This window comes from Amblyraja radiata, chromosome 35, assembly GCF_010909765.2.
Source record: "Amblyraja radiata isolate CabotCenter1 chromosome 35, sAmbRad1.1.pri, whole genome shotgun sequence".
In the NCBI taxonomy this organism is placed as follows: domain Eukaryota; kingdom Metazoa; phylum Chordata; class Chondrichthyes; order Rajiformes; family Rajidae; genus Amblyraja; species Amblyraja radiata.
This window is the reverse complement of record NC_045990.1, coordinates 20993934-21021853: the sequence shown is the minus strand read 5'-3', so window position 1 is coordinate 21021853 and position 27920 is coordinate 20993934. Positions and strand designations below refer to the sequence as shown.

At 46.4% G+C, this 27920-nt stretch overlaps 1 protein-coding gene and 1 long non-coding RNA gene across 2 annotated transcripts in view; one reads left to right on the top strand and one right to left on the bottom strand.

Moving 5' to 3' along the window:
- The window catches only part of LOC116991819 (adhesion G protein-coupled receptor E2-like), a 157268-nt gene that overhangs the window by 57157 nt on the left and 72191 nt on the right, over positions 1 to 27920 (bottom strand). The window contains exons 6-7 of the mRNA XM_033050784.1: positions 14789 to 14908; positions 5786 to 5970 (exon numbers count right to left, since the gene is read on the bottom strand). Coding sequence (XP_032906675.1) covers positions 5786 to 5970; positions 14789 to 14908 — 305 coding nt within the window. The remainder of the gene's footprint in view (positions 1 to 5785; positions 5971 to 14788; positions 14909 to 27920) is intronic.
- LOC116991820 lies at positions 3091 to 24054 on the top strand. The gene is made up of 3 exons (XR_004416908.1): positions 3091 to 3101; positions 3901 to 3912; positions 23839 to 24054. It is a non-coding gene; the product is annotated as an uncharacterized LOC116991820 (long non-coding RNA).

The following is a 27920-nucleotide window of genomic DNA, read 5'->3' as shown; positions in this document are numbered from 1 at the left end:
TGTAAGGAAGAAATAAGGAACAGATAGAGACAGGAAAGTTCCTGAGACAGGATGATAAGGGAGTTAACCCGAAAGTAGCAGATAAGAAGACGGCAGAGGCCGCGAAAGGGGGATGTGATAGAAGACGGCAAAGGCCGGGGACAACAGTGCAGGCAGGGAGAAAATATAAATTGAATAATCTATTTGAAGTAAGAATGAAACGAAGTGATTTGTTTGAAAACCGGTTTGGAACAAATGGTTGAAATGAGCAAGTTGTAAAATTGAACACAGACGCCCCCGTGGCGGAGGTGGGAATTCCCACTGTGTTTGGGCCGTGGGGGATTGCGAACAAGCTGCAAAAATGAACTATTTGTATCCTGGTAACCTGAGAGAGAGAAGTTGTAAAAATCGTTTCTTGATGTTCTTTTAGATTTCTTGTCAGTAAAGTTAACTGGAAATAAGTTAATTGATGAAACATGACCAGCTTTTATGTTGTTTTATGGTAGACATACAAGTTGAGAAACACAGACAGAGAGAGAGAGAGAGAGACAGAGAGCGAGAGAGAGACACAGACACAGTACGAGTAAGACAGTACCCCATTTCAACCGAGGGACGAAAAGGCTTACAACCAATCATTGAGAATTTATTAGAGGACGGGTTATTGGAACCATGTATGTCCCCCTACAATACTCCGATCCTACCAGTCAGAAAGACCGACGGGACGTTTAGACTCGTACAGGACTTGAGGGAACTGAACAAGGTGGTCCAAGCCCGACACCCGGTAGTGCCTAACCCTTACACCTTCATGGGACGGATACCCCCAAGCCACAAATGGTTTAGTGTGGTAGATTTAAAGGATGCCTTCTGGAGCTGTCCGCTGGCAACAGAGAGTAGAGACTTATTCGCCTTTGAATGGGAAAACCTAAAAACCGGGCGAAAGCAACAATTCCGGTGGGCGGTGCTCCCTCAAGGTTTTACAGAATCACCAAATTTATTCGGCCAAATTTTAGAGCAGGTATTGGAGGATTTCCCAGGTCACGGGGAAACACAACTATTACAGTATGTGGATGACCTCCTTTTGTCAGGAGAGAGAGAAGATGAAGTAAGGGACGCCACAATAAGCCTGTTAAACATCTTGGGAAGGAAGGGGTTAAGAGTGTCTCGTAACAAGCTTCAATTTGTGAAACAAGAGGTAAAATATCTGGGACATCTGATAAGTGGAGGAAAGAGACGAATCAACCCTGAAAGGATAGCTGGGATCACGGGAGTACCAATACCAAAGAATAAGAAAGAGATCTGAAAATTCCTGGGATTGATAGGATACTGTCGACTGTGGATAGATGGATCCTCCAGGTGCATAGATGGAAAAAGACATAGTGGGTACGGTATAGTGAACGGGGAAACTATGGAGGAAATTGAAAGCGGCAGGCTGCCTGGTAGTTGGTCAGCTCAATCTTGTGAATTATATGCATTAATGAGAGCTTTAGAATTATTGGAGGGGAAGGAAGGGACAGTATATACCGATTCAAAATACACTTTTGGAGTAGTACACACCTTTGGGAAGATCTGGAGAGAGCGAGGAATGATAACAACTCGAGGTAAAGAATTAGCGCATGAGCAATTGGTAGGACAGACACTGGAAGCCTTGCAAAAACCAGAACGAATAGCCATAGCATATGTGGCAGGGCATCAGAAGGGTAACACCCTGGAGGCCAGAGGAAATAGGGCAGTGGATGGGGTTGCAAAAAGAGCAGCCACAGAACAGATGGTAGAAATGAAGTCACTAATACCTTTAAGGGAACCAGAGGAAAAGATACCTATCTTTAGTGAGAAAGAACAGGAAAACATGAAAGAAATGGGGGCTCAGCGTACTTCAAATGGGAAATGGTGGACACCAAATGGAAAACAGCTATTGAACAAAGAAATAATGAGGGAGTTATTAGGGAGATTACATGGACACAGCCATTGGGGAACACAAGCCCTCTGTGACACCCTCCTCAGAACCTACGCTTGCTGTGGGATATTTACCATGGCCAAACAAGTCATAAGGGGCTGTGTAATATGTCAGCGAATTAATAAGAAAATCATGAGAGCAGTCCCAGGAGGAGGACAACCATTAGCAGTTAGGCCCTTCCAAAGAATACAGATAGATTTTACCGAGCTGCCCCGCGTACGAACATGGAAGTACCTGTTAGTGGTAGTGGACCATTTCACCAGATGGGTAGAGGCATTCCCCACGGCAACTGCCACCTCACAGGCGGTAGCCAAGATATTATTAGAACAAATTATACCCAGATATGGGATTGTGGAAACAATAGACTCAGATAGAGGGACCCATTTTGCCTCCAAAACACATGAAATGATATGTGAAGCACTGGGAATAGAATGGAAATTGCATACACCATGGCATCCCCAGAGCTCAGGAAAGGTGGGAAGAATGAATGGCACCTTAAAGACCCAAATCACCAAGTTGATAGAGGAAACGGGACTCCCCTGGACTAAGTGCCTCCCGATAGCCCTGTTGAGAATCCGAACAGCACCTCGAAAAGACATAGGGATATCACCATATGAAATGTTATTCGGGCTCCCATACTTAGGGAAGATAGAAGGAGTCCCAACAATACAAGGGAACGATGTGTTCCTGAGGAACTATTTACTGGCAGTGTCCCAATCTCTTGCAGAACTAAAAATTAAAGGATTGCTGGCCCAGAGCCCACCACTGGACTTTCCGATTCACTCAGTCAAGGCTGGAGACTGGGTATTAATAAAAACGTGGAAAGAAGAAAAGCTGCAACCTAAGTGGACTGGACCCTACCTGGTGTTACTAATCACGGAGACAGCAGTACGAACAAAAGAGAAAGGGTGGACACACGCAAGTCGAGTTAAGGGTCCTGTGGAGGCCCCACCAGACGATATCAGCCCGTGGACTGTGCGCAAAGGAAAAGAACCATTGACTTTAATATTTACAAAGAACCCGCAGGAAAAATGAAGATTTCGTATTGGTGGGTCGTGTGTTGGGTGGTTACCCAACTTGTAAGTAATGTAACATGCATAAAAATCACAATACCACAGAATAGAAGGTCCACCACCATCCCATTTAATGTATGTAAAGGAAAATGGTGGTGCGGCTATAGAATGTATGTATGCACCCATCCCTGTAAAGATTGGCACGCGGTGTTTACTTCATCAAAATATGGGTGGCATCGGACCACCTATCAAACTGATAGGTGGAGAGTATATCAAAACCCGAACGAGAAATTGCCAGGACGCGTATATGTGAGCATACAGAGTGTCCAAATACAGGAAAGTGGTAGGTATTGGATATGTGCAGATAAAACAGGGAAAGACGCATGTCTGAAGTTTGAGATAGAAGTAAAGCAAGATGGGAAGATGGTAATATACGAGGATAGGGGAGAGGTGTTCAAGATAGATGACAGTCAGAATAGGGATCCCGGGGCAACACCAGCACCACCAGTAGTCAGCAATGTCACCAGGGAAGATGAGTCTAAGGATCTGAAGATAATGATAGTAGCAGGAGAAACAGGATTAAGGCAGTTATATAAGAAAGGAATACCAACAGGGGGAAAAGGAGCCAACACCTGGCTTGCCTGGATGATGTACACAGCCAGAAGTATGCAACGAACCAATTGTTACGCCTGCGCTGGAGCTAGGCCTCAGCTGGTCCCAGTACCATTTCCCCTGAATTGGGATAGAACACCTAGGGCTATGACATGTATACTACAGCTATTCACGAATCCCCTCTTACCAAAGAATGTGATATGCCAGAGTTATCATTACCTATTTCAGGCCAGCAACAACAATACAAAGGGCCGAAGGGAAGACCCTCGACCTCCTCCATTTACCATTCCTTTTGGGGAGGAGGGGTTTGAGTGCTATACAAGAAATAACCCAGAGGGACAGGACATGGGGGAGGTGCTCAACTGCAATAAGACGTATAATATAACGGCTGAGGAACAGGGGCCGCTGTTCAATAGCTCCTGGCTGAAAAAGCAGATAGTCAGTAGAGCCGATGTCTGGTGGTGGTGCGGGGAGAATACCCTGTGGCCCCGGTTACCAGGGTCATGGACGGGAACCTGTACCCTCATACAACTGATGATGCCCTTCACCATAGCAGTAGAACATGCTGTAGAACTCAATAAAGGAAGCCGACGACAAAAGAGAAAGGTGAGAGGATCATTCGACACACACATCTATATAGATGCGATAGGGGTGCCAAGAGGGGTACCCGATGAATTTAAAGCCAGAAATCAGATAGCTGCGGGCTTTGAGTCCATACTCTTGGTTCCCATACCGGGAGTTGGTCCACAATTAATAAAAATGTGGACTGGATCAACTACTTATACTACAATCAACAACGCTTTATAAATTACACTCGAGATGCAGTTGAAGGATTAGCGGAACAACTGACAGCTACCAGCCAAATGGCCTGGCAAAATCGCATGGCCTTGGACATGCTACTGGCTGAGAAGGGAGGGGTGTGTGTAATGTTTGGCGAACAATGTTGCACATACATCCCCAACAACACTGCTCCGGATGGGTCAGTATCAAGAGCCCTAGCAGGTCTCACCTCTCTGTCTATCGAATTGGCTGAGAACTCTGGAGTAGACACCTCCTGGACCGGGTTTCTAGACTCCTGGTTTGGGAAATGGAAGCACATCTTTACATCAGCCCTAACATCAGTAATAGTCATGGCAGGGTTATTGTGTTTGTTCGGATGTTGTATCATTCCCTGCGTACGGGGATTGGCTCAGCGATTGATAGAAACAGCCCTGACGAAGAACAGTGCTGCCACCATAATGGCCTTCAGAACACAGTATGACCAACGAGAGGAGGATAGGGAGGTGAAGAATCTTCTGCTAGCATTAGAAAAGGAGGAGATAGTATAAATCAAGGGTGCGTAGCAAAAAGAAAAGGATGGATTGTGAGGAAAGAGTTAACAGACATGGTTGATTTAGACTAGGGATAGAAATATAACTTAGAAAGAAATAAGGTGTCAGCAGAAACCAGACTGCTGGTAGAATAGAAAGTAACAATATAAAGAACAGAGAGAAATTCTAGATAATAGCAGCAAGTACAGATGGTGACATTTCAAGGATGAGAGTCAGAAGATAACCACAGTCACACAAGAACATAACGGGGACTGGGGGAAGGGGCATGAGCTACTCTATAATGCACTTGCTTGATGAGGTGCCATGAAAATGTACTCACACCCATTATGACAAGATGCCTAATTGACGTTGGGTGGGCGTTCCACGACGTTCTCGTGGGAATCTGGGCTTTATGTTATGATTGGAAGAAGCTCAATGGGGAGAGATGAGAATGTGGTAATAATGAAAAGAAATGTATAAAGATAAAAGACATCCCGATCCTCGGTGTGCCTCTAGGGGACATCAGTGGAGAGGCACCTATTCTGCAGAATATGAAATTAATAAAAACACTTCTTTGTCTGAATTTGTCTCAAGAGCATTTGTGATTTTTGAATCTCACAGGGAGAAGGCAAGCACTGGTTACTGATTGTGGATGATCAGCCTTGATCACAATGAGTGCTCAAATGGCCAAATGGCCTCCTCCTGCTATTTTCAGCCAGCTTGTTCCAGTCAGAAGGACAAGGGCACAAGTTTCCTTCCACGACTCATCCACACCCTGCTATTCCTCCATCATGGAATTCCAAACAATATTGGGAAGTATTAGCTCCTTCCTCTCCACAGATTCTGACTGACCTGCTGAATAACTCCAGCACTTTCTACATTTATTTCAGATTTCCAGCTGCTGCTCCTGAACAAACCTTCTTGTTGCCGAAGGTGAGAGTGACTGGTTCCAGGAGGTGGCTCCTGCCTGTGTTCGTTACTGCAGCACTAACAATGTCTGAGTTCAGTCCCAGCTTGCTTTCATTCTCGCAGCCTTCCATAAGGTTCTGTTCCATAAGAGAGCCCAGATGTTTGTACGAGATAAGGACAACGGCAGCAACATCTGTACAAAGGAAATGTTAAACATTGAGCGCTTACCCTCATTGCCATGGCAACGTGCAGACATCAAGTGTGATTCAGGAGCAGAGACACAAAGATTAATTTCCTGGTCAATGTCTATAGACCATCCCTGTTGGTTCATGGTGGTGGTGGCACTATCGTAAACTATGCAGCCCTGTTGAAGGGGCTTCCACAGTGTTTGATCAAATTGATTGAAAGATACCGCATGGAACGGGTCCTTTGGCCCATCGAGTCCTCGCCAACCATCGATCACACTAGGTTCACACTAGGTCTATGTTATCCCACTTGCACATCCATTGACTACACACTGGGGACAATTTACTGTCCAATGAACCTACAAACCAGCACTTCTTTGGGATGTGGGAGGAAACTAGAGCACCCGGAGAAAACCTATGTGGAGAACTTGCAAACTCCACAGAGACAAGATCAAACCCAGGTCTCTGGCGTTGTGAGGCTGTTGTTCTACCAGGTTCACCACTCTACTACCCACATGCCTGGGTGAGTAACTAATGAATGAAACTCAAATCACTGGGCACCAATAGTGGAGAAAGTAAGTGTTCAGTGTGATAGGTGGGATACTAATCAAGGGGATTGCTTCATCGTGGATGGTGTTAAACTCTTGACAGATGTTGGCCATGTATTTGCCCACATTCCTGACTTGTCCCTTGTAGATGGTGGAAAGGTTTTGTGGTGTCCAGAGCTGATACAGGTGCCAGGAGATGTCCAGCCAGGTTGTTTGACTGGAGACAGTCATTACCAGCCATTTGTGGTGTGAATGTCATGTGACATTGAATGTTGTCTACACCTTGCTGCCTGCAGCCAGGGGCCGCTTCATTAGCTGTGGAGTTGTCACAGGAATGGGACATTGTGCATCCATCAACAAACATTCCAACCTCTGATCTCCTGATGGAAGCAGCTGAGATGGTTGTGCCGAGGATACTGCCCTGTGCAACTCCTGCAGTAATGCCCCTGGGGTGGGATTATTGACCTCCAATGACCACAGGTGCCTTTCCACGAGTGAGATCTGACTCCATCCATTGGAATGTTTTCCCTTCGATGCACACTGGCCTGGATTACCAGATGCTGCTTAATGCCACACTCCATCAAATACTGCGTTGCTGTCAGGGGCATTCGCTATAGGCGTATTTGCTCCATCCTTGGGTTTGTGAATCCCAGAGTGGGAATCAGCTAGTGAGTGATTGATGGAAGCACCTTCTATGTCTCCTCCCATCACTTTGATGATGATCGAGCACCAAGTAGCTGTATTCATTTGTCCTGCTTTTTGTGACAGGACATCACCTGGGCAATTCACCTCACTGGTAGGGTAGATACCAATGCTAGACTTACACTGGGTCAGTTTGACTACAGGCACAGCTTGTTTTAGAGAGCAGCTCTTTAATACAGCAGCAAGGATGTTATCTGATCACCCAACCTTTACTCTGTCCAATGCTTACAGCCATTTCTTTATCAGCTCGAGTGAACTGAACTGGCTGAAGACCAGCTTCTGAGATACTGGAGATCTCAGGAGGAACTCAGATGCATCAGTCACTTGTTACTTCTGACTGGGTCTGGTGCAAAGCTTCAGCGTTGCCTTCAGCACACTATTCATGAGCATCATTCATGACTAGGTGTGGTAGGGATGTTGATCTCCAGAAAGATCCTCTATGAGTCGACTTGGCCCTGTCTCCTGCATGGTTTAACTTTGCAGTTTCATTAGTCTGGCATCTCATTCCTGGGTACATCAGGTGCAGATGCCCTGCCTGAGCCAACGTCGACTCCCTGGTTGGAGAGAATTAATCGAGTGAAGGTGTATGGGCCATATGCTTACAGATGGTGCTGGTGAATGTGTATGCCATTGAAGCCCCACCATGCCTCATGATGCACAACTTGGAGCTGCCAGATAGGCCCTGACTCTCTACTATATAGAAATTAGAAATGCTTCAGAAAATGTAGTTTAGTTTAAATTAGTTTAGTGATACAGAGTGTAAACGGGCCCTATGGCCAACCGAGTTCACTCTGACCCATCATCACCGATACTCTATCCTACATACTAGGGACAATTTACAGAAGCCAATTAACCTATAAACCTACATGTCTGTAGAATGTGGGAGAAAAGCAGCGTACCCGGAGAAAACGCATTCAGTCATAGGGAGAACGTACAAAATCTGCACAGACAGCACCCATAGTCAAGATCGAACCCGGGTCTCAGGCACTGCAAGGCATCCACTCTATCGCTGCGCCACTGTGCTGGGCAGTTGATCTCCACAAGGACAGTGTTGGTCACTTGTACCAATGTTATTGTGGACAGGTAGATAAGGTGGAGAACAAGGTTGATCCCTCACATTAATCCTTTCACTATTCACAAAGACACAATATAGCAGCAACATCCCTCTGGACCTGACCAGTCACAGCCTTCGTTAGATAGGAACTTCTGAGGCTGATGACCTACCGCTTGAAGACATTTCTTCTCATTCTTGCTCTGACTGGATGATCTCCGATTTTGAAAATAATGCTAATTCATCGCACTGTGGTGCATCTGGTAGAGTTGCTGCCTCACAGCGCCAGGGAACCGGGTTCGATCCTGATCCCGGGTGCTGTCTGTGTGGAGTTTGTCCGTTCTCCCTGTGACTGTGTGAGTTTCCTCTGGGTGCTCCTGCTATTTCCAATATTGCAAAGATATGCAAGTTTGTAGGTTTATAGGTTGTAGTTTACTGCTGATGGTGGTGGTGGTGGAAGCAGATACAAAGAAGGCATTTAAGAGACTTTTGCATAGGCACATGGATATGCAGGGAATGGAGGGATATGAATTATGTGCAGACAGATAAGTGTCTTGGCATCATGTTCAGTGCAGACATTGTGGGCCAAAGGGTCTCTCTTGTGTTGTATTGTTGAATGTTGCATGTTAATCAGTCTTCATACATTGCCCCTGTAGGTAGTGGATGCAAAAGTAGGATAGCTTAAAACTAATGTGAATGGATGACCAATGGTTAGTGTGAACTTTGGATATTTGAGATTGGATTGGATTTGATTTCTGTCAACAGGAAGGGCAAACATTGAATAGTTACTTGTAGGGAGACACTGTGGTAGAAATAGGACTAACCAATCCAAGCACTCAACATCAAACCAAGTAACAGAGCATGGGGATTTATGTGTTTATGGGGATTAACTGCAGATGCTGGTTTAAATTGAAGGTAGGCACAAAATGCTGGAGTAACTCAATGGGACAGGCAGCATCACTAGAAAGAAGAAATGGGTGACATTTCGGGTCGAGACCTTTCTTCAGACTGCTGCCTGGGGAGGGGCGGGACAAAGATAGAATGTAGTTGGAAACAGTAAGACTAGTGGGAGAACTGGGAAGGGGAGGGGATAGAGAGGGAAAGCTAGGGCTATCTGAAGTTAGAGAAGTCAATGTTCATAACGCTGGGGTGTAAGCTACCAAAGCAAAATAAGAGGTGATGTTCCTCCAATTTGCGCTGGGCCTCACTCTGACAATGACAGGAAGGTCAGATTGGGAATGGGAGGGGGAGTTGAAGTGCTGAGACACTGGGAGATCAGGTATGTTTAGCTGGACTGAGCGAAGGTGTTCAGCGAAACACTTGATCGCCGAGCCTGCGTTTGGTCTCACTGATATAGAGAAGTTGACATCTGGAACAGCGGATAAAGTGTATGAGGTTGGAGGAGGTGCAAGTGAACCTCTGCCTCACCAGGAAAGACTGTTTGGGTCATTGGATGGAGGCGAGAGGGGAGGTAAAGGGACAGGTGTTGCATCTCCTTCGGTTGCAGGGGAAAGTTTCTCAGGAGAGGGTGGTTTGAGTGGAAAGGGATGAGTTGACCAGGGAGTTTCGGAGGGAACAGTCTCTGTGGAAAGCAGAAAGGGGTGGAGATGGGAAGATGTGGCCAGTAGTGGGATCCAGTTGGAGGTGGCGAAAATGTTGGAAGTGGCGAAAATGTTGGAGGATTTATGTGTTTAGTAAAGACAACTTCTGATGGTTTGGCCCTATCCCCGAACTCTCTCTGCTACATTGATGACTACATCGGTGCTACCTCCTACACCCATGCAGAGCTCACTGACTACATTAACTTTACTACTATGTTCCATCGTGCTCTCAAATTTACTTGGACCATCTATGACATCTCCCCACCATTTCCTGATCTCACCGATTCCATCGTAGGAGATAAACTATCAACAGACATTTATTGTGAACCCACTGACTCCCACAGCTATCTTGACTACACTTTTCTCACCCTGCTTCCTGTAGAGACTCTATCTCCTACTCCCAATTCCCCCATCTACGCCATATCTGCGCTCAAGATGAGGTGTTCCATACCAGGAGATCTGAGATGTCCTCATTCTTTAGGGAATGGGGGTTCCTCTCTTCAATCATTGATGAGTCTCCTCAATATCCTGCAGCTCTGTTCTTGTTCCCCCCCTCCTCCCAGTTGCAACAGGGACGGAGCCCCCTAGTCCTCACCTTTTACCCCAACAGCCGTCACATAAACAGCACATAATCCTCGGGCATTTTCGCCACCTCCAATGTGATCTCACCAATAGCCACATCTTCCCATCTCCACCCCTTTCCGCTTTCCACATGGACTATTCCCTCCGCAACCCCCTGGTTAACTCGTCCCTTCCCACCCAAACCACCCCCTCCCCAGTTAACTTCCCCTGCAACTGCAGGAGATGCAACACCTGTCCCTAGACCTCCCCCCTCGACTCCGTCCTAAGACCCCGACAATCTTTTCAGGTGAGGTAGAGGTTCACTTGTTCCTCCTCCAACCTCATCTACTATATCCACTGTTCCAGGTGTCGATTCATAGAAACATAGAAATTAGGTGCAGGAGTAGGCCATTCGGCCCTTCGAGCCTGCACCGCCATTCAATATGATCATGGCTGATCATCCAACTCAGTATCCTGTACCTGCCTTCTCTCCATACCCCCTGATCCCTTTAGCCACAAGGGCCACATCTAACTCCCTCTTAAATATAGCCAATGAACTGGCCTCAACTACCCTCTGTGGCAGAGAGTTCCAGAGATTCACCACTCTCTGTGTGAAAAAAGTTCTTCTCATCTCGGTTTTAAAGGATTTCCCCCTTATCCTTAAGCTGTGACCCCTTGTCCTGGACTTCCCCAACATCGGGAACAATCTTTCTGCATCTAGCCTGTCCAACCCCTTAAGAATTTTGTAAGTTTCTATAAGATCCCCTCTCAATCTCCTAAATTCTAGAGAGTATAAACCAAGTCTATCAAGTCTTTCTTCATAAGACAGTCCTGACATCCCAGGAATCAGTCTTGTGAACCTTCTCTGCACTCCCTCTATGGCAATAATGTCCTTCCTCAGATTTGGAGACCAAAACTGTACGCAATACTCCAGGTGTGGTCTCACCAAGACCCTGTACAACTGCAGTAGAACCTCCCTGCTCCTATACTCAAATCCTTTTGCTATGAAAGCTCACATACCATTCGCTTTCTTCACTGCCTGCTGCACCTGCATGCCTACTTTCAATGACTGGTGTACCATGACACCCAGGTCTCGCTGCATCTCCCCTTTTCCTAATCGGCCACCATTTAGATAATAGTCTGCTTTCCTGTTTTTGCCACCAAAATGGATACCTCACATTTATCCACATTATACTGTATCTGCCAAACATTTGCCCACTCACCCAGCCTATCCAAGTCACCTTGCAGTCTCCTAGCATCCTCCTCACAGCTAACACTGCCCCCCAGCTTAGTGTCATCCGCAAACTTGGAGATATTGCCTTCAATTCCCTCATCCAGATCATTAATATATATTGTAAATAGCTGGGGTCCCAGCACTGAGCCTTGCGGTACCCCACTAGTGACTGCTTGCCATTGTGAAAAGGACCCGTTTACTCCTACTCTTTGCTTCCTGTTTGCTAGCCAGTTCTCTATCCACATCAATACTGAACCCCCAATGCCGTGTGCTTTAAGTTTGTATACTAATCTCTTATGTGGGACCTTGTCGAAAGCCTTCTGGAAGTCCAGATACACCACATCCACTGGTTCTCCCCTATCCATGCTACTAGTTACATCCTCAAAAAATTCTATAAGATTCGTCAGACATGATTTACCTTTCCTAAATCCATGCTGACTTTGTCCAATGATTTCACCACTTTCCAAATGTGCTGCTATCCCATCTTTAATAACTGACTCTAGCAGTTTCCCCAATACCGATATTAGACTAACTGGTCTGTAATTCCCCGTTTTCTCTCTCCCTCCCTTCTTAAAAAGTGGGGTTACGTTTGCTACCCGCCAATCCTCAGGAACTACGCCAGAATCTAAAGAGTGTTGAAAGATTATTACTAATGCATCCACTATTTCTGGAGCTACTTCCTTAAGTACTCTGGGATGCAGCCTATCTGGCCCTGAGGATTTATCGGTCTTTAATCCATTCAATTTACCCAACACCACTTCCCGACTAACCTGGATTTCACTCAATTCCTCCAACTCCTTTGACCCGCGGTCCCCTGCTATTTCCGGCAAATTATTTATGTCTTCCTTAGTGAAGACGGAACCAAAGTAGTTATTCAATTAGTCCGCCATATCCTTGTTCCCCATGATCAACTCACCTGTTTCTGATTGCAAGGGACCTACATTTGTTTTAACTAATCTCTTTCTTTTCACATATCTATAAACACTTTTGCAGTCAGTTTTTATGTTCCCTGCCAATTTTCTTTCATAATTTATTTTTCCTTGCCTAGTTAAGCCCTTTGTCCTCCTCTGCTGGTCTCTGAATTTCTCCCAGTCCTCTGGTATGCTGCTTTTTCTGGCTAATTTGTACGCATCATCCTTCGCTTTGATACCATCCCTGATTTCCCTTGTTATCCACGGATGAACTACCTTCCCTGATTTATTCTTTTGCCGAACTGGGATGAACAATTTTTGTAGTTCATCCATGCAGTATTTAAATGTCTTCCATTGCATATCCACCGTCAACCCTTTTAGAATTAATTGCCAGTCAATCTTGGCCAATTCACGTCTCATACCCTCAAAGTTACCTTTCTTTAAGTTCAGAACCATTGTTTCTGAATTAACAATGTCACTCTCCATCCTAATGAAGAACTCAACCATATTATGGTTACTCTTGCCCAAGGGGGCACGTACAACAAGACTGCTAACTAACCCTTCCTCATTACTCAATACCCAGTCTAAAATAGCCTGCTCTCTCGTTGGTTCCTCTACATGTTGATTTAGATAACTATCCCGCATACATTCCAAGAAATCCTCTTCCTCAGCACCCTGCCAATTTGATTCACCCAATCTATATGTAGATTGAAGTCACCCATTATAACTGTTTTGTCTTTGTCGCACGCATTTCTAATTTCCTGTTTGATACCATCTCCAACTTCACTACTACTGTTAGGTGGCCTGTACACAACACTCACCAGCGTTTTCTGCCCCTTAGCGTTTCGCAGCTCCACCCATACCGATTGCACATCCTCCAAACTAATGTCCTTCCTTTCCATTGCGTTAATCTCCTCTCAAACCAGCAACGCTACCCCACCTCATTTTCCTTTCTCTCTATCCCTCCTGAATATTGAATATCCCTGGATGTTCAGCTCCCAGCCTTGGTCACCCTGGTGCCATGTCTCCGTGATCCCAACTATATCATAATATATTCATATATATCGACGAGACCAAGCGCAGACTCGGCGATCGTTTTACTGAACATCTCCGCTCACTACCTGATCTCCCAGTTCCTAAACACTTTAACTCTCCCTCCCATTCCCACACTGATCTCTCTGTCCTGGGCTTCCTCCATTGTCATAGTGAGGCCCAGCGCAAATGAGAGGAACAAAAACTCAGATTTCACTTGGGCATCTTACACACCAGCAGTATGAATATTGACTTCTCTAACTTCAAGTAACCTTTGCCTTCCTTCTCTCTCCATCCTTCCCCCCTTCCCAATTTTCCGACCAGTCTTACTGTCCTTGTTTACATTTTATCTCTGTTTGCTTTGTTGTTAACTTCTCCTAGCTAACAATGATCTATTCTACGTTGTCCTTGATCTCCATCACCGTTGTCTCTTTTTCACATTTTACATTTCCTTATCTCTATCTCCCTCACCCCTGATTGTCTCGACCTGAAATATCACCCATTCCTTCTATCCAGAGATGCTGCCTGTTACTCCAGCATTTTGTGTCTATCTTCGGTTTAAACCGTCATTTGCAGTTTCTTCCTATAACATCCAGATTGTCTCCCATCTGATCTATTCCTACATTAACCATTTCATAGTGTCATATGGTACGGACACAAGCCATTTGGCCCGTCTTGCCCATACTGACCAAGAAGCCTTCCCATTTGCGAACAACTGGTCCATATCCATAACATTTTCTATCCAGGTATCTCTCTAAGTCTCCATTAAATGTTGTTATTCTACTTGCCTCAAGTACCTTCCCTGGCAGCTCATTCCATGTACTCACCACTCCCCTTTGTGAAAAGGATGCTCCGCAGGTTCCAATAAAATCATTCCCTTCTCACCTTAAACCCATGTCCTCTAGGTAGAAAGACCCTGGGTAAAGGGGCTTGTTTCTGAAATCTCCTAAACCTGTCTTACACATTACAAAAGATGCTCCATAATATCAGGATATTATTGATGTATAATGAGGCATTTATATTGTGTACTCTCCTTCCCATTATCTGGAAGTTTCCCCCATGTACTAGGAGTAAAGAATTAGGCATTCGCCTGTCTAACAAAGTAAACTACATAAAAAGTAATACTTTAGCTTACAATAAGATGGCAAAAAGCCATGAATAGGGTTGACGCTGCACTTGAACTTACCAAAATTCTCTTTCCCTGCCACGCTCTTCCAGCCAATGTTCAGGCTGTTATTGGCAATGGATAACTTTAATCTGTTATCGTTTGGGATTGTGCTGTTCCGGATTGCTTGCATGAAGATTTCTTTGAAAATGGATGAGAAAAGTCAACAGCAGCATTAAAAACAGGGAATAAAATGTCACACAGCTTCAGTAACTTGTCAAATCTTTGTGTAGAAAATAACTTGTAATATTTCCAATGGTTCTCAATCCTATCTCACTCCAGAAACCCAATGAGTTGCTCACAATACCCTGTACACAGAGATTGTCAACGTCTTTTTCTAATTACGAGTGGAGCATTGTTTTTAAAAGAAGAAACATCACCCATTCCTTCTCTCCAGAGTGACTCCAGCTTTTTGTGTCTATCTTCTTTAAACCATAAAGGTCTTTCTTTAAAGCTTTCACAAAAAATACATTAATAATCCAGCAGAGACACAAATAGCTGGAGTAACTCAGGCAGCATCTCTGAACCACCGGGTGGCGCCAGCAATGGCTGCCTCGCCACCAGTCTGTCTTATCTCTTCCTTCTTTGTTGTTTTCTTTGTATGTGTTAAATGTATATTTTAGTGTTCTTTAGCTTAGCTGATGTGGGGGGTGGGGGCAGTGATGGGGGAACCTTTTTTAATCTCTTATCCGGACGGAGATGCGATTTTTTCACGTATTATATCTCTGTCCGCACTGCGGCCTAACATCGAGGAGATGGTGGCCTCTGCTGGAGACCGACTTTGGAAGCTCCAACCGCGAGAGCCTGCAGGACTTGACATCGTGGAGCTCGCGACCCCTGTCGGGGATCGACTTTGGAGCTCCAACCGCAGGAGCCTGCGGACATTAACATCGTGGAGCTCGCGACCCCTGGTTAGAGAGCGACTTCGGGAGCTCCAAGCCGCAGGAGCTTCGACCGCCCCGACGTGGGAGCTACGATCGCCCCGACGAGGGAGCTTCGATTGCCCTGACAGTGCAAAAAGACCTGAAGGCAAGACTGAGACAGGGCAAGGATGACTACAGGAAGAAGCTGGAGCAGAAACCTCAGCAGAACAACATGAGGGATGTGTGTAGCAGTATGAAGAGCATTACAGACCACAAGAAGACCAGTGGCCTGGGGAGGGAAAGCAATCAGGACTGGGCCAATGACCTAAACCTGTTTTTTTTTAATAGATTTGATGGTGGGGCATCGCAGCGGGTGGTGGAGCTTACTCTTGTGTTAGCGCGAACAAGGGATCAAGGGATCAAGGGAACAAGGGTCTCCTGGGTTTGACTCCACTGGGTCCTAGTGCCAGTCGACCCAGCCTGGCATACCTCAGTGGCAGTTCCACTGAGTCTTCCCCAACCCCCTCTAACTATGTGACCCCTGCTCTTCCCCACCCACACCACACCACAGCCCTCTCACCCCCCCCACCCCCTGACCACCCACCACCCACCACTTCCCCACCACACATCGCCACCCCACCACACATTGCCTCGTCCCCAGTCCACCCACCTGCCTTCCTCCGGCCCCAACCCCCATCCCTGCCGGGTGTTCACTATCCCCCCCGACCTCCCCCTCTCCAACACCGAACAGTCTGTCCTCAACAGAGGTCTTACCTTTGTCCCCCTCCGTCCCCACCTCAATGAATTCCGCGCCCACCACGACTTGGAGCTCTTCTACCGTCGCCTCCGCCTCACAGCGTACTTCCATGGGAAGGAGTCCTCGCCCCCCACTGATGACCCCTGTTCCCGTCTCCAACGCACCGCCTCCTCGTGGAACACCCATCGTGGCCAATTTCCGGCTTTAGAACTCTTCATCAATAACTGCCGTCGCGACATCAACCGCCTCAACTTCTCCACTCCCCTGTCTCACTCCAATCTCTCCCCCCATGAACGTTCTGCCATCGACTCACTCCGCAACATCCCAGATTGGGTTATCAAACCTGCCGACAAGGGAGGTGCCGTGGTAGTCTGGCGCGCCAATCTCTACAAAGCTGAGACCATGAGCCAACTCTCGGACACCTCCTCCTACTTACCCCTGGACCATGACCCCACTGACGAGCACCAGGCCACCATCACCGACTTCATCAACTCCAATGCCCTACCCGACCGAGCCTCCAACCTCATCGTTCCCCAGCCCAGCACGGCCCGATTTTACCTTCTCCCTAAAATCCACAAACCTGACTGTCCCGGAAGACCCATTGTCTCTGCCTGTTCGTGCCCCACCAAACTCATTTCCAAATACCTTGACTCCATCCTATCCCCCTTGGTTAAATCCCTCCCTACCTATGTTCAAGACACCTCAGACACTCTCCGTCGTTTCCGCGCATTCCATTCTCTAGGCCCTCACCCCCTCATCTTCACCATGGACGTCCAGTCACTCTACACCTCCATCCCCCACCAGGATGGACTCAAAGCCCTCCGGTTCTTCCTCGACCAGAGAAGCAACCTATACCCAGCCACTGACACTCTCCTCCACCTAGCGGAGCTGGTCCTTACCCTCAATAACTTCACGTTCGACTCCTCCCATTTCCTCCAAATGCAAGGCTATGGGCACACGCATGGGCCCCAGCTATGCCTGCCTATTTGTCGGTTACGTCGAGCAATCCTTGTTCAATAAATACCAGGGCCCCATCCCCGACCTCTACCTCCGCTACATCGACGACTGCTTTGGTGCCACCTCCTGCACCCGCACACAACTGACTGACTTCATCCACTTCACCACTAACTTCCATCCGGCACTCAAATACACCTGGACCATTTCCGACACTTCCCTACCATTCCTTGACCTCACTATCTCCATTGCAGGTGATAGACTTCTGACCGACATCCACTATAAACCCACTGACTCCCATGGCTATCTGGACAACACTTCTTCCCACCCTGCTTCCTGTAAGGACTCCATCCCCTACTCCCAATTCCTAGGTCTATGCCGCTTCTGCTCCACGGATGAGGCGTTCCACACCAGGACATCTGAAATGTCCTCATTATTCAGGGAACGAGGGTTCCCCTCCTCCACCATGGATGAGGCTCGCACCAGGGTCTCTTCCATACCCCGCAACACTGCTCTCTCTCCCCATCCCCCCACTCGCAACAAGGGCAGAGTCCCCCTAGTCCTCACCTTTCACCCCACCAGCCGTCACATACAAAAAGTAATCCTCCGTCAGTTCCGCCACCTCCAACGTGACCCCACCACTCGCCACATCTTCCCATCTGCCCCCATATCTGCCTTCCGCAAAGACCGCTCCCTCCATAACTCCCTTGTCAATTCTTCCCTTTCCTCTCGTACCACCCCCTCCCCGGGCACGTTCCCTTGCAACCGCAAGAGATGCAACACTTGTCACCTCCCCCCTCGACTCCGTTCAAGGACCCAAGCAGTCGTTCCAGGTGCGACAGATGTTTACCTGCATCTCCTCCAACCTCATCTATTGCATCCACTGCTCTAGATGTCAGCAGATCTATATCGGTGAGACCACGCGGAGGTTGGGCAATCGTTTCGCCGAACACCTCCGCTCGGTCCGCAATAACCAAGCTGACCTCCCGGTGGCTCAGCACTTCAACTCCCCCTTCCACTCCATCTCTGACCTCTCTGTCCTGGGTCTCCTCCATGGCCACAGCGAGCAGCACCAGAAATTGGAGGAACAGCATCTCATATTCCGCTTTTGGAGTCTGCATCCTGGGGGCATGAACATCGAATTCTCCCAATGTTGTTAGTCCTTGCTATCTCCTCCCCTTCCTCAGTCCCCCTGCTGTCTCCTCCCATCCCCCAGCCTTCGGGCTCCTCCTCCTTTTTCCTTTCTTGTCCCCGCCCCCCCCACCCCGATCAGTCTGAAGAAGGGTTTTGGCCCGAAACGTTGCCTATTTCCTTCGCTCCATAGATGCTGCTGCACCCGCTGAGTTTCTCCAGCTTTTTTGTGTACCATCAATTGAGGTTACTCGCACTGACATATGGAGTAAGTTACATCGCCCGCTTGCCTGTTATCCATCGCCCGCTGACCCGCTCTTGAGCTGGATGAGCCCCGGCCGACCCCCTCCTTCTCAACCCCCCTGCCCTCCCCGCAACTTTACCCATGGACAGACTACCCACACGCTGTGAAAGGAACCCCCCCCCCCCCAAGCAGCGCAGTCCTTTTACAGTCGCCTCCCACTTTACAGCCGCTTCCCATCAGCTGCTAGCAATGAGGGATAGACTTGGCTATATCTCAGTACAGCAACATCGTTCTTGATGTTGCTGTACTGAGGGATAACAAAGTCTATCCTTCTTGGCTAACAACCTAACCTTCGGTCTCCAAGATGCAGGTACATTTTCTAGCAATGTTACAAAATTTTGAGATTTTAAAAATCAAGTCTGCAATTTTATCTAACTCTGAAATTGAAGATAGACAAAAGCTGGAGTAGCTCAGCAGGACAGGCAGCGCAGCGACTCTGGAGAGAAGACCCTTCTTCAGACTGAACTGAACTCTCGTCGGTGAGAGTACTTGTGATTGTCTGAAGAAGGGTCTCGACCAAATCTGCAACCCTCTCCCCAGAGCCCCTGCCCGTCCCGCTAAGCCACCACAGACAGGGAGTTGAAGGTAGACACAGGGGGGTCACCCTTCAACTTCAGAGCCAAACAAAAAACACAGAGTGCTGGAGGAACTCAGCGGGCAAGGCAGCACCCTCGGAGGGAACATATCACTTATCAGGAGCTGACACGGGCCAGGACTCTCTCCCCCCCCCCCCCCCCAACAGAAAGGAACCGCAACTGCAGCCATCACCACAAAACATCTAAGAAGGAACTGTAGATGCTGGAAAATCGAAGACGTTGGAGAAACTCAGCGGGTGTGAGCCCTGTCCCACTGTGCGAGTTCACCCAAGAGCTCTCCCGAGGTTATAAAAAAAATCAAAATTCGTGGTAAACACGTAGAATGAACATAGTGGGTACGTCGGAGCTCGGGACGTTTCTATAGACAATAAACAATAGGTTCAGGAGCAGGCCATTTGGCTCTTCGAGCCAGCACCGCCATTCAATGTGATCATGGCTGATCATCCACAATCAGTACCCCGTTCCTGCCTTCTCCCCATATTCCCTGACACAGCTATTTTTAAGAGCCCTATCTAGCTCTCTCTTGAAAGCATCCAGAGAACTTGCCTCCACCAGAGGCAGAGAATTCCACATACATAGAAACATAGAAAGTAGGTGCAGGAGTTGGCCATTCGGCCCTTCGAGCCTGCACCGCTATTCAATATGATCATGGCTGATCATCCAACTCAGTATCCTGTACCTCACTTCTCTCCATACCTCCTGATGCCTTTAGCCACAAGGGCCACATCTAACTCCCTCTTAAATATAGCCAATGAACTGGCCTCAACTACCTTCTGTGGCAGAGAATTCCAGAGATTCACCACTCTGAGAAAAAATGTTTCCTCGTCTCCGTTCTAAATGGCTTACCACTTATTCTTAAATTATGGCCCCTAGTTCTGGACTCCCCCAACATCGGGAACATGGTTCCTGCCTCTAGCGTGTCTAAGCCCTTATATGTTTCAATGAGATTCCCTCTCATCCTCCTAAACTCCAGATTGTACAAGCCCAGCTGCTCCATTCTCTCAGCATATGACAGTCCCGCCATCCCAGGAATTAACCTTGTAAACCTACGCTACACTCCCTCAATAACAAGAATGTCCTTCCTCAAATTAGGGGACCAAAACTACACACAATACTCCAGGTGCGGTCTCACTAGGGCCCTGTACAACTGCAGAAGGACCTCTTTGCTCCTATATTCGATTCCTCTTGTTATAAAGGCCAACATGCCATTTCTTAGCGCTAACGGCAGGTACTCGGGAAACGTGGTAACTCGTGAAGATTTTGCAACATGTTGAAAAATGTCCACATGTAAAATATACTCAGGATGTAAAAATGTGATACTTTTAACACGTAGTCATATCGCAGTAGCTCGTGAGTTTGCCGTAGTAGGACCTGTGTCCTATATCACTATTGTATGTTCATGATGGAAATAAGAATACTCTGTATATTCATTACTTTTGAATTGTAGTTTTATGTAATCCTCCCATAATTTCTGAGTTTCACAATATCTATCAGACATATAGAATGTTGCAAGGTAATATCTTGCCCAAACTCCGTTGTATCTTTCTATCTCAATAAATATCACAAAATTTGCCATTGTTTCAGCCACATTATGACAAAATGTAGAATGTAGGTTATTTGTTATCAGTAATCCCATCCCAGATAAAATAGTACTTAAAGAACATTTGTTTTACTAATTTACGAGCATGTACCATAGGTTGATCCATATCCAACAAACTGTGGTGATAATTGCATAAAATGTATTATTGTCTAAGAAATTTGTGTGAAATGATAATCCATCTCTGTACTCATTTAGGCAAGTCCCAAGCTATAGATACTTTCCCCCCCACCCCCAATCCCCCTCGCCCGATCTTCATTGAACCCACCATTTGACTAATATTTTACTCGGCTGCTGCAATGTTTCCTTCCTATCAAAATCTGTGTAGCATCTCTGTCCCTCATCCAATTCCCACTTTGAAATAAAATACAACAAAATACGACAAAAAATTTGCAGCAGGATCGCTATATAAATGCAAATATATGGTATTTTATCCTAGCATCCCCCCCCCCCCCCCCTTACCACCACACAAGAAGCGTAACTTGAAGCGTTTACATTTGGAGAAGTTCGATACGGACCAGTAATGAAAATTAATAGCTATGAATCGATTAACAGCGAGCTACGAGGTGAGATTGAAACTGTCAGAGGGCTAACAATCCTGAGTTGACGGCGTATTGTTTTAAGTGAGCATTTTGCAGCGACCTCACCTTATATTCTGGTAAAACATTCTTTCCACGGAAATCTCCTATTTCACTTTGAAATTATATTCATTTATAACCGTTTCTAATATCAGTAACCACTTAAATGAACGTGCATTTACTACCGGGTATGCTTGAAACAATTTATTGTGAGATACTGTATCTTTAAAAAAAACTATATCAACCAGGTGTGAAAATTCCACTGAATCGAACGATGATTGAATGCGTGGGAATCAACTAATCCTGCTGCGAAATGTTTAAGTCGAAAACTGTATTTTATTTCAAAGGTTCAAAGGTTCAAAGGTTGATTTATTGTCACATACACCTAGATGTAGTGAAATTCCTTTTGCCAATGCAGCACATAAAAAAGAATACAAATATAACAATAATAAATAGCTTTAACATAAAAACATCCCCCCACAATGGTTCCCATTATGGGGGAAGGCACAAAGTCCAGTCCCATCCCCAATGTCCACCCATAGTCAGGCCTATTGAGGCCTCCACAGTTGCCTCTACGGAGGCCGGATGTTCCAGGCCGTCCTCGCCGGGTGATGATGTTCCGGCGTCGGGAGAGTCCTCTCAGCGGCATGGGAACCCTGGAACGGCCGCCTCCCTACTCGAGACCGTGGCTTCCGGAGCCGACAAGGCCGCGCCGAATGGAGCTCAACTGGCGATCTCGTCGCGAGATCCCAGGCTCCCGATGTAAAGTTCAGCGCCGCCGCCCGCACTCCGCGATGTTTTTAACGCCGGTCCCAGCTCACCGGAGTTCCAGCGCGGCGACCCAGGCAAGGCACCGCCCGCCCCGCAATGGCGCTCCAGTGCTGCACCGCCGTCCTCACACCCGCAGCTCCGCCGCCGATGCCGGTGCCGCCGCCGCCGATGCCGCCGCCGCCGATGCCGGTGCCGCCGCCGCCGATGCCGAGGCTCCGGGCGGTCCCCTCGCTCCTCGGACCCGCAGCTCCGCAGCCGCCGCCGCCGATGCTCCGGGCGGTCCCCTCAGGAAATACCGCTCCAGGCCCGCTGGTAGGCCGCGAGGACGGGTCGAAAGTGCATCCCGGAGAAAAGCTGCATCTCCGACCAGGTAGGGACCCTGAAAATTAGTTTCCCCCTTCCCCCCCCCCCCCCCACACATAAAAAAGCTAGAACTCCTTAAAAACAAAACACTAAACTAACTAAAAATAAGAAAAAAGAAATGAAAAATAGACAGCTGCAGGCTAGGCAGCCATACCCCCTACAGGTCGGCGCCAGATACGCCAGATTTGAAGATAGGGACAGAGATGCTACATGGAGATTTTAAGCTCTTGGGTGAACTCGCACAGTGCGACAGGGCTTGAGGCAGCATCTATTGAGTGAAGGAAATAGCCGGGTCTGAAGAAGGGTTTCGACCCGAAACGTTGCATATTTCCTTCGCTCCATAGATGCTGCCACATCCGCTATATTTCTCCAGCATTTTTGTATACCGCAAAACGTCAATTATTCCAGGAATGCTGAGAGAGTTCGAGAGAGAGGTGGGGAACGGGAGAGAGAGCGCACGGGAGAGAGAGGGAGGGAGAGAGCGAAAGACAGAGAGACACAACGTGGGTCAGTAGTTAAATTGAATGACTAACCTGCTGCAGACCAAAAAGAAGTTCTCACTCATGATGGTGAGTTTTAAGAAATTCTCAATGTGCCATTAATGCATCAATCTACATTCCTCAGTAAAATGTAATTATGTTTTGAAGAAGTCTTAATGACGCCGCGTGAATTGTATTCAAAGGAACGCAGCGTCATTAATACTTCTTCTAGGATTGCAGGGGAGACGGAAGCTCGAGCTCTCGGCGGCCGACACCAGAGAGAGGCTAAAGTTGCTCAACCTGGAAAACTTGCAGGATTTAGGACTTGTTGAGGGGATTTAGCTGCGGGAGGTCGTTCGAGTCACTTCGGAGATTCTAGAGGCCCATGGCTTCAGAGAGCGGTGGGGCTGAGGGTGGTGGGTGGCAGACTGTAGGTAAGGAAAGGGGGGGCTCTAAGAGAGAGGCATCGAGCGAAAGACCCGAAATGTCAGGAGACGAAGGAAGTAAAGTTAGGAGAACTAGAATTATTGAAGAATTCATCGTGCTGTTTAAAGTTAAAGGAGTAAATCAAGGAGATGCAGGATTTAGAGCAGTGAATCCATTAAAAATTACCACCGCTTTGGAGAGCCAGATAGGCAGGGATTTTCAGGCTAATATTCTGTATAATGGGATGTTAAGAGTTTGTTGCAAAGACAGAAAACAGTTTAATGATGCTAGGGGTGTGGGGAAATTGGTGGTCAAGGTGGAGAGTTTGGTCCCTAGAGGAAGACAGCCGGGAATAAAGGGAGTGGTGTATGGGATGTATGATGGCTTGTCTGAGAAGGAGATCTTAGAAAATGTTAAGGGGGCCCAGGTAACTGATGTTGTGAGATTTAAGAGTAGGAATGGAGTCAGGGACCCACCGGCCCTGCTTACGTTCAAAGATGGAGTACTGCCACAGAGAGTGTTTCTTGGGAGTATGGCGTATCAAGTGAGGGAGTACATTAAACCACCGTTGCGCTGTTATAACTGTCAGAGGTTTGGACATGTTGCTGGGTCTTGTCGGGGTAAAAGAAAGTGCGCAAAGTGCGGTGGAGATCATGTAATACAAAATTGCAAGGCAGAGGCTCCTAAGTGCCCTAACTGTGATGGGGATCATGCAGCAGGGTTTCATGGTTGTGAGCGCTTTGTTCAGGCGAAGCGAGTGCAGCAAGTGAAGGATCAGAACAACGTGTCATATGCAGAGGCAGCTCAAAGGGTGGCTAGAGAACGCGGAGATGTGAGCGCTGGGACTAGAATGGTGCTAGGAAGCCAGATCACTGTGCCAAACTTGCCGTCGGCTTTTCCATCTGACATGTTGATTTTTAATAAGGAGTCATTTCTGTCTTTTGTTTCTGATGTGCTGGTAGGAGCTAAGAAAGCAGCTAACCGGTCAGATATCATCAGGTTAGTGGTGGGGGCAGCTGAAAGGTTCCTCAGTGTAAAGCAGTTGCCAGAAAAGTTGCATCAATACATGACGGAGAGTCAGTGTATGGAGAGGTCACAGTTGTCGAGAGCTAGCAGCATGGAGTATGTCAGTGAGGTGGATGATGGGGATCCTCATTAACACCATGTTTTATATACTTCAATGGAACGCCCGGAGTCTGATTGGAAACGGTCAAGAGTTAAAGAGATTTGTTGATGAATTTAAAGAAGCACCAGAACTAATATGTATCCAAGAGACATGGTTAAAGCCCTGTCTAGATTTTGTAATCCCAGGTTATGAATGTGTGCGAATAGACAGGTCTGATAGATCAGGTGGGGGTTGTGCAACTTTTGTTAAGACTGGGTTGCAGTATAGGAAAGTTGACATTAATTCTAATCTTGAGGTTTTGGCTGTGGAAGTTAGGAGCGGCCAGAATTCTATCACTGTGATAAATTATTATAACCCCTGTCAACCCTTGATATTGTCAGATTTTGATGAGATAATGGAGAAGGTAAGGTGTCCTGTTATATGGATTGGAGACTTTAATGCGCATAATCCTTTATGGGGTAGTGATCACAGGGATAAATATGGTGTTATTGTTGAAGAATTTCTAGACAAGTATGAGTTGGTATTGTTAAATGATGGAAGGCCGTCTAGGTATAATATTGTGAGAAACACCTGCAGCCACATAGATTTATCAATTGCTTCATCAAATTTAGCAAGAATTGGTGAATGGGATGTAATGGATAGATATACACTGGGTAGTGATCATTATCCAATTTTATGTAGGTTTGGTAGGGATTTGAGGAGAGAAGTGGAAAAGAAAGTCCCTAGATATAACTTTTTTCAGGCCAAATGGGATAAATTCCAAGAGAAGGCTCAAAGTTTAGTTGGAGAGGTTAATAGTGAGGGTTCTGTAGATAGTTGGAATACTTCCATTAGTCTCATGATTCATGAGGCAGCTTGTTGTACTATTCCTGTGAAGGAGGAACCTAGGTCCCGTATGTCTGTTCCTTGGTGGAATAAAGAATGTGATGAAGCTGTAAGGAATAGGAATATAGCCTATCGAAAATTAAGAAAGTATCCAATTTTGGTCAATGCAATGGAGTACAGCGGCTAAGGGCAGTAGCAAGACGAGTTGTAAAGGATGCAAAGAGGAATAGTTGGAGGAAGTTTTGTGGTACGCTAGGCCCGGAAACTCCAGTAAGGCATTTGTGGTCAGCTGTGCGTAGAATGTCAGGAGTATACAAAATAAGTTTGTTACCAGTGTTGCAGAAGGGTGAGGTGGTAGCAGTCTCCAATAAGGAAAAAGCAGACATGTGTGTTGACAGTTTTCAAGCAGTGCATAGATCAGAAAGCATGGGAGTGGAGAGGTGTAGAAAGAGAACTGAGCTGATGGCAGTTAATCAGTGGAAGCTGGAGAGGAGTTTAGTAAATGATAATACCTTTAATCTGTTTTTTACCATAAAAGAGTTGAAGGATGCAATTATGTCTGGGGCAAATACCACCCCGGGGAGAGATAGGTTGTCGTATGAGTTATTTAAACATCTGGATGATATTGTACTTGATGAAATCTTAGCTTTGTTTAATACTGTGTGGGCAGAGGGTTATTTACCAAAGGAATGGAAACATGCAGTCGTGGTCCCTATTTTAAAACCAGGCAAAGAGGCATCTGACCCTAGTTCATATTGCCCTATAGCGCTCACAGCAGTGCTCTGTAAAATTATGGAGAGGATGGTAACCAACAGACTAGTTTATTTTTTAGAAACCAGAGGACTACTTGTTGATGTACAGAATGGCTTTAGGAATGGAAGGTCTACAATGGAGTCTGTATCAGTTTTGGATCAGGATATTAAAAGGGCATTTAGAAGCAAGGAAATAGCAGTGAGTGTATTCCTTGATATTGAGAAGGCATATGATTCTTTGTGGAAGGAGGGATTAATGATTAAAATTTTTGACTTGGGAGTCAGGGGACGAATGTTCAACTGGATTAAGGATTTTTTATTGAATAGAACAATACAAGTAATGGTTGGTAGTGTCAGCTCAGAGACTGTAGAAATAGAGAATGGAACCCCGCAGGGAAGTGTTATCAGTCCAGTTTTATTTAATATCATGATAAACGACATATTTTGTAAATTAGAGAGAGGATTTGGTCTGTCTTTGTTTGCAGATGACGGGGCCATCTGGAAAAGAGGTCGTAATGTAGAGTTTGTTTTAAAACAGATTCAAAGAGTGTTAGTGTCTGTAGAGGAATGGGGGAACACATGGGGCTTTAAAATATCTGCCTCTAAGACTAAATATATGGTATTTGGTTTTAAAAGAAAGTTACCTAAGTTAGGGCTGTATATGTATGGGTCTCTATTGGAGAAGGTAAAGGTTTTTAAGTTTTTGGGTGTTTGGTTTGAAGAGCGTATGACTTGGGCTGTGCATGTAGGTAAAATTGTGTTGAAGTGTGGAAAAGTTCTGAATGTTATGAGAAGTCTGGTTGGGTGTGAGTGGGGGGCCAACAGGGAGACAATGCTGCTAATTTATCAGGCCATGATCAGATCTTCTCTTGACTATGGGTGTTTTGTGTATGGGTCTGCGTCTAAAACTGTTCTGGCTAGGCTAGATGTGTTGCAGGCAAAGGCTTTGAGGCTTTGCTGTGGAGCCTTCAGGACTTCCCCAGTCCCTGCCCTGATTGTTGAAATGGGAGAAATGCCCTTATGGTTAAGGCGCATTAAGCTAGGGTTACATTACTGGGCTAAACTTTGTGGGTGTAATGATACCTTCCCAGCAAGGTGTTTGTTGCAAGAGGTTGATGATGGTAACAAATATAACACATTTTTTGTCATTATAAATCAGTGGGCTAAGAAGCTGGGTTTGGAACAAGGGGGTATTATAGAGCATACAATATGGCTACCTGTGCCCCATTGGGTTCTTCCTGAACTGTTTATTGAGCTTGCTTTTCTTCAGGAAAAAGATAAGCGTGAGGTGACTCCAAGAATAGTGGAATATCTTAATTCAATCAGTGAGAGCACTTTGATTGTTTTTACAGATGGATCTAAAGATCCAGTTAGTGGGAGAGCTGGGTTTGGAGTGTATGTGGAGCAGCTTGGGTTGAAGATTGGCCGGCGCATTTCTGATGGAAGCTCTGTTCTCACGACTGAATTAATGGCAATTCAATGGGCTCTATGGTGGATTGAGGAAGCCAGTTTTAGTGAAGTCATTATCTGTTCTGATTCTGCAGCTGCTCTTGAAACTTTAAGAGTAGGGAAATCTAAAGCTCGTCCTGACATTCTAAATGAAATCATGAGTGTGTTTTCTAGAATTGGGT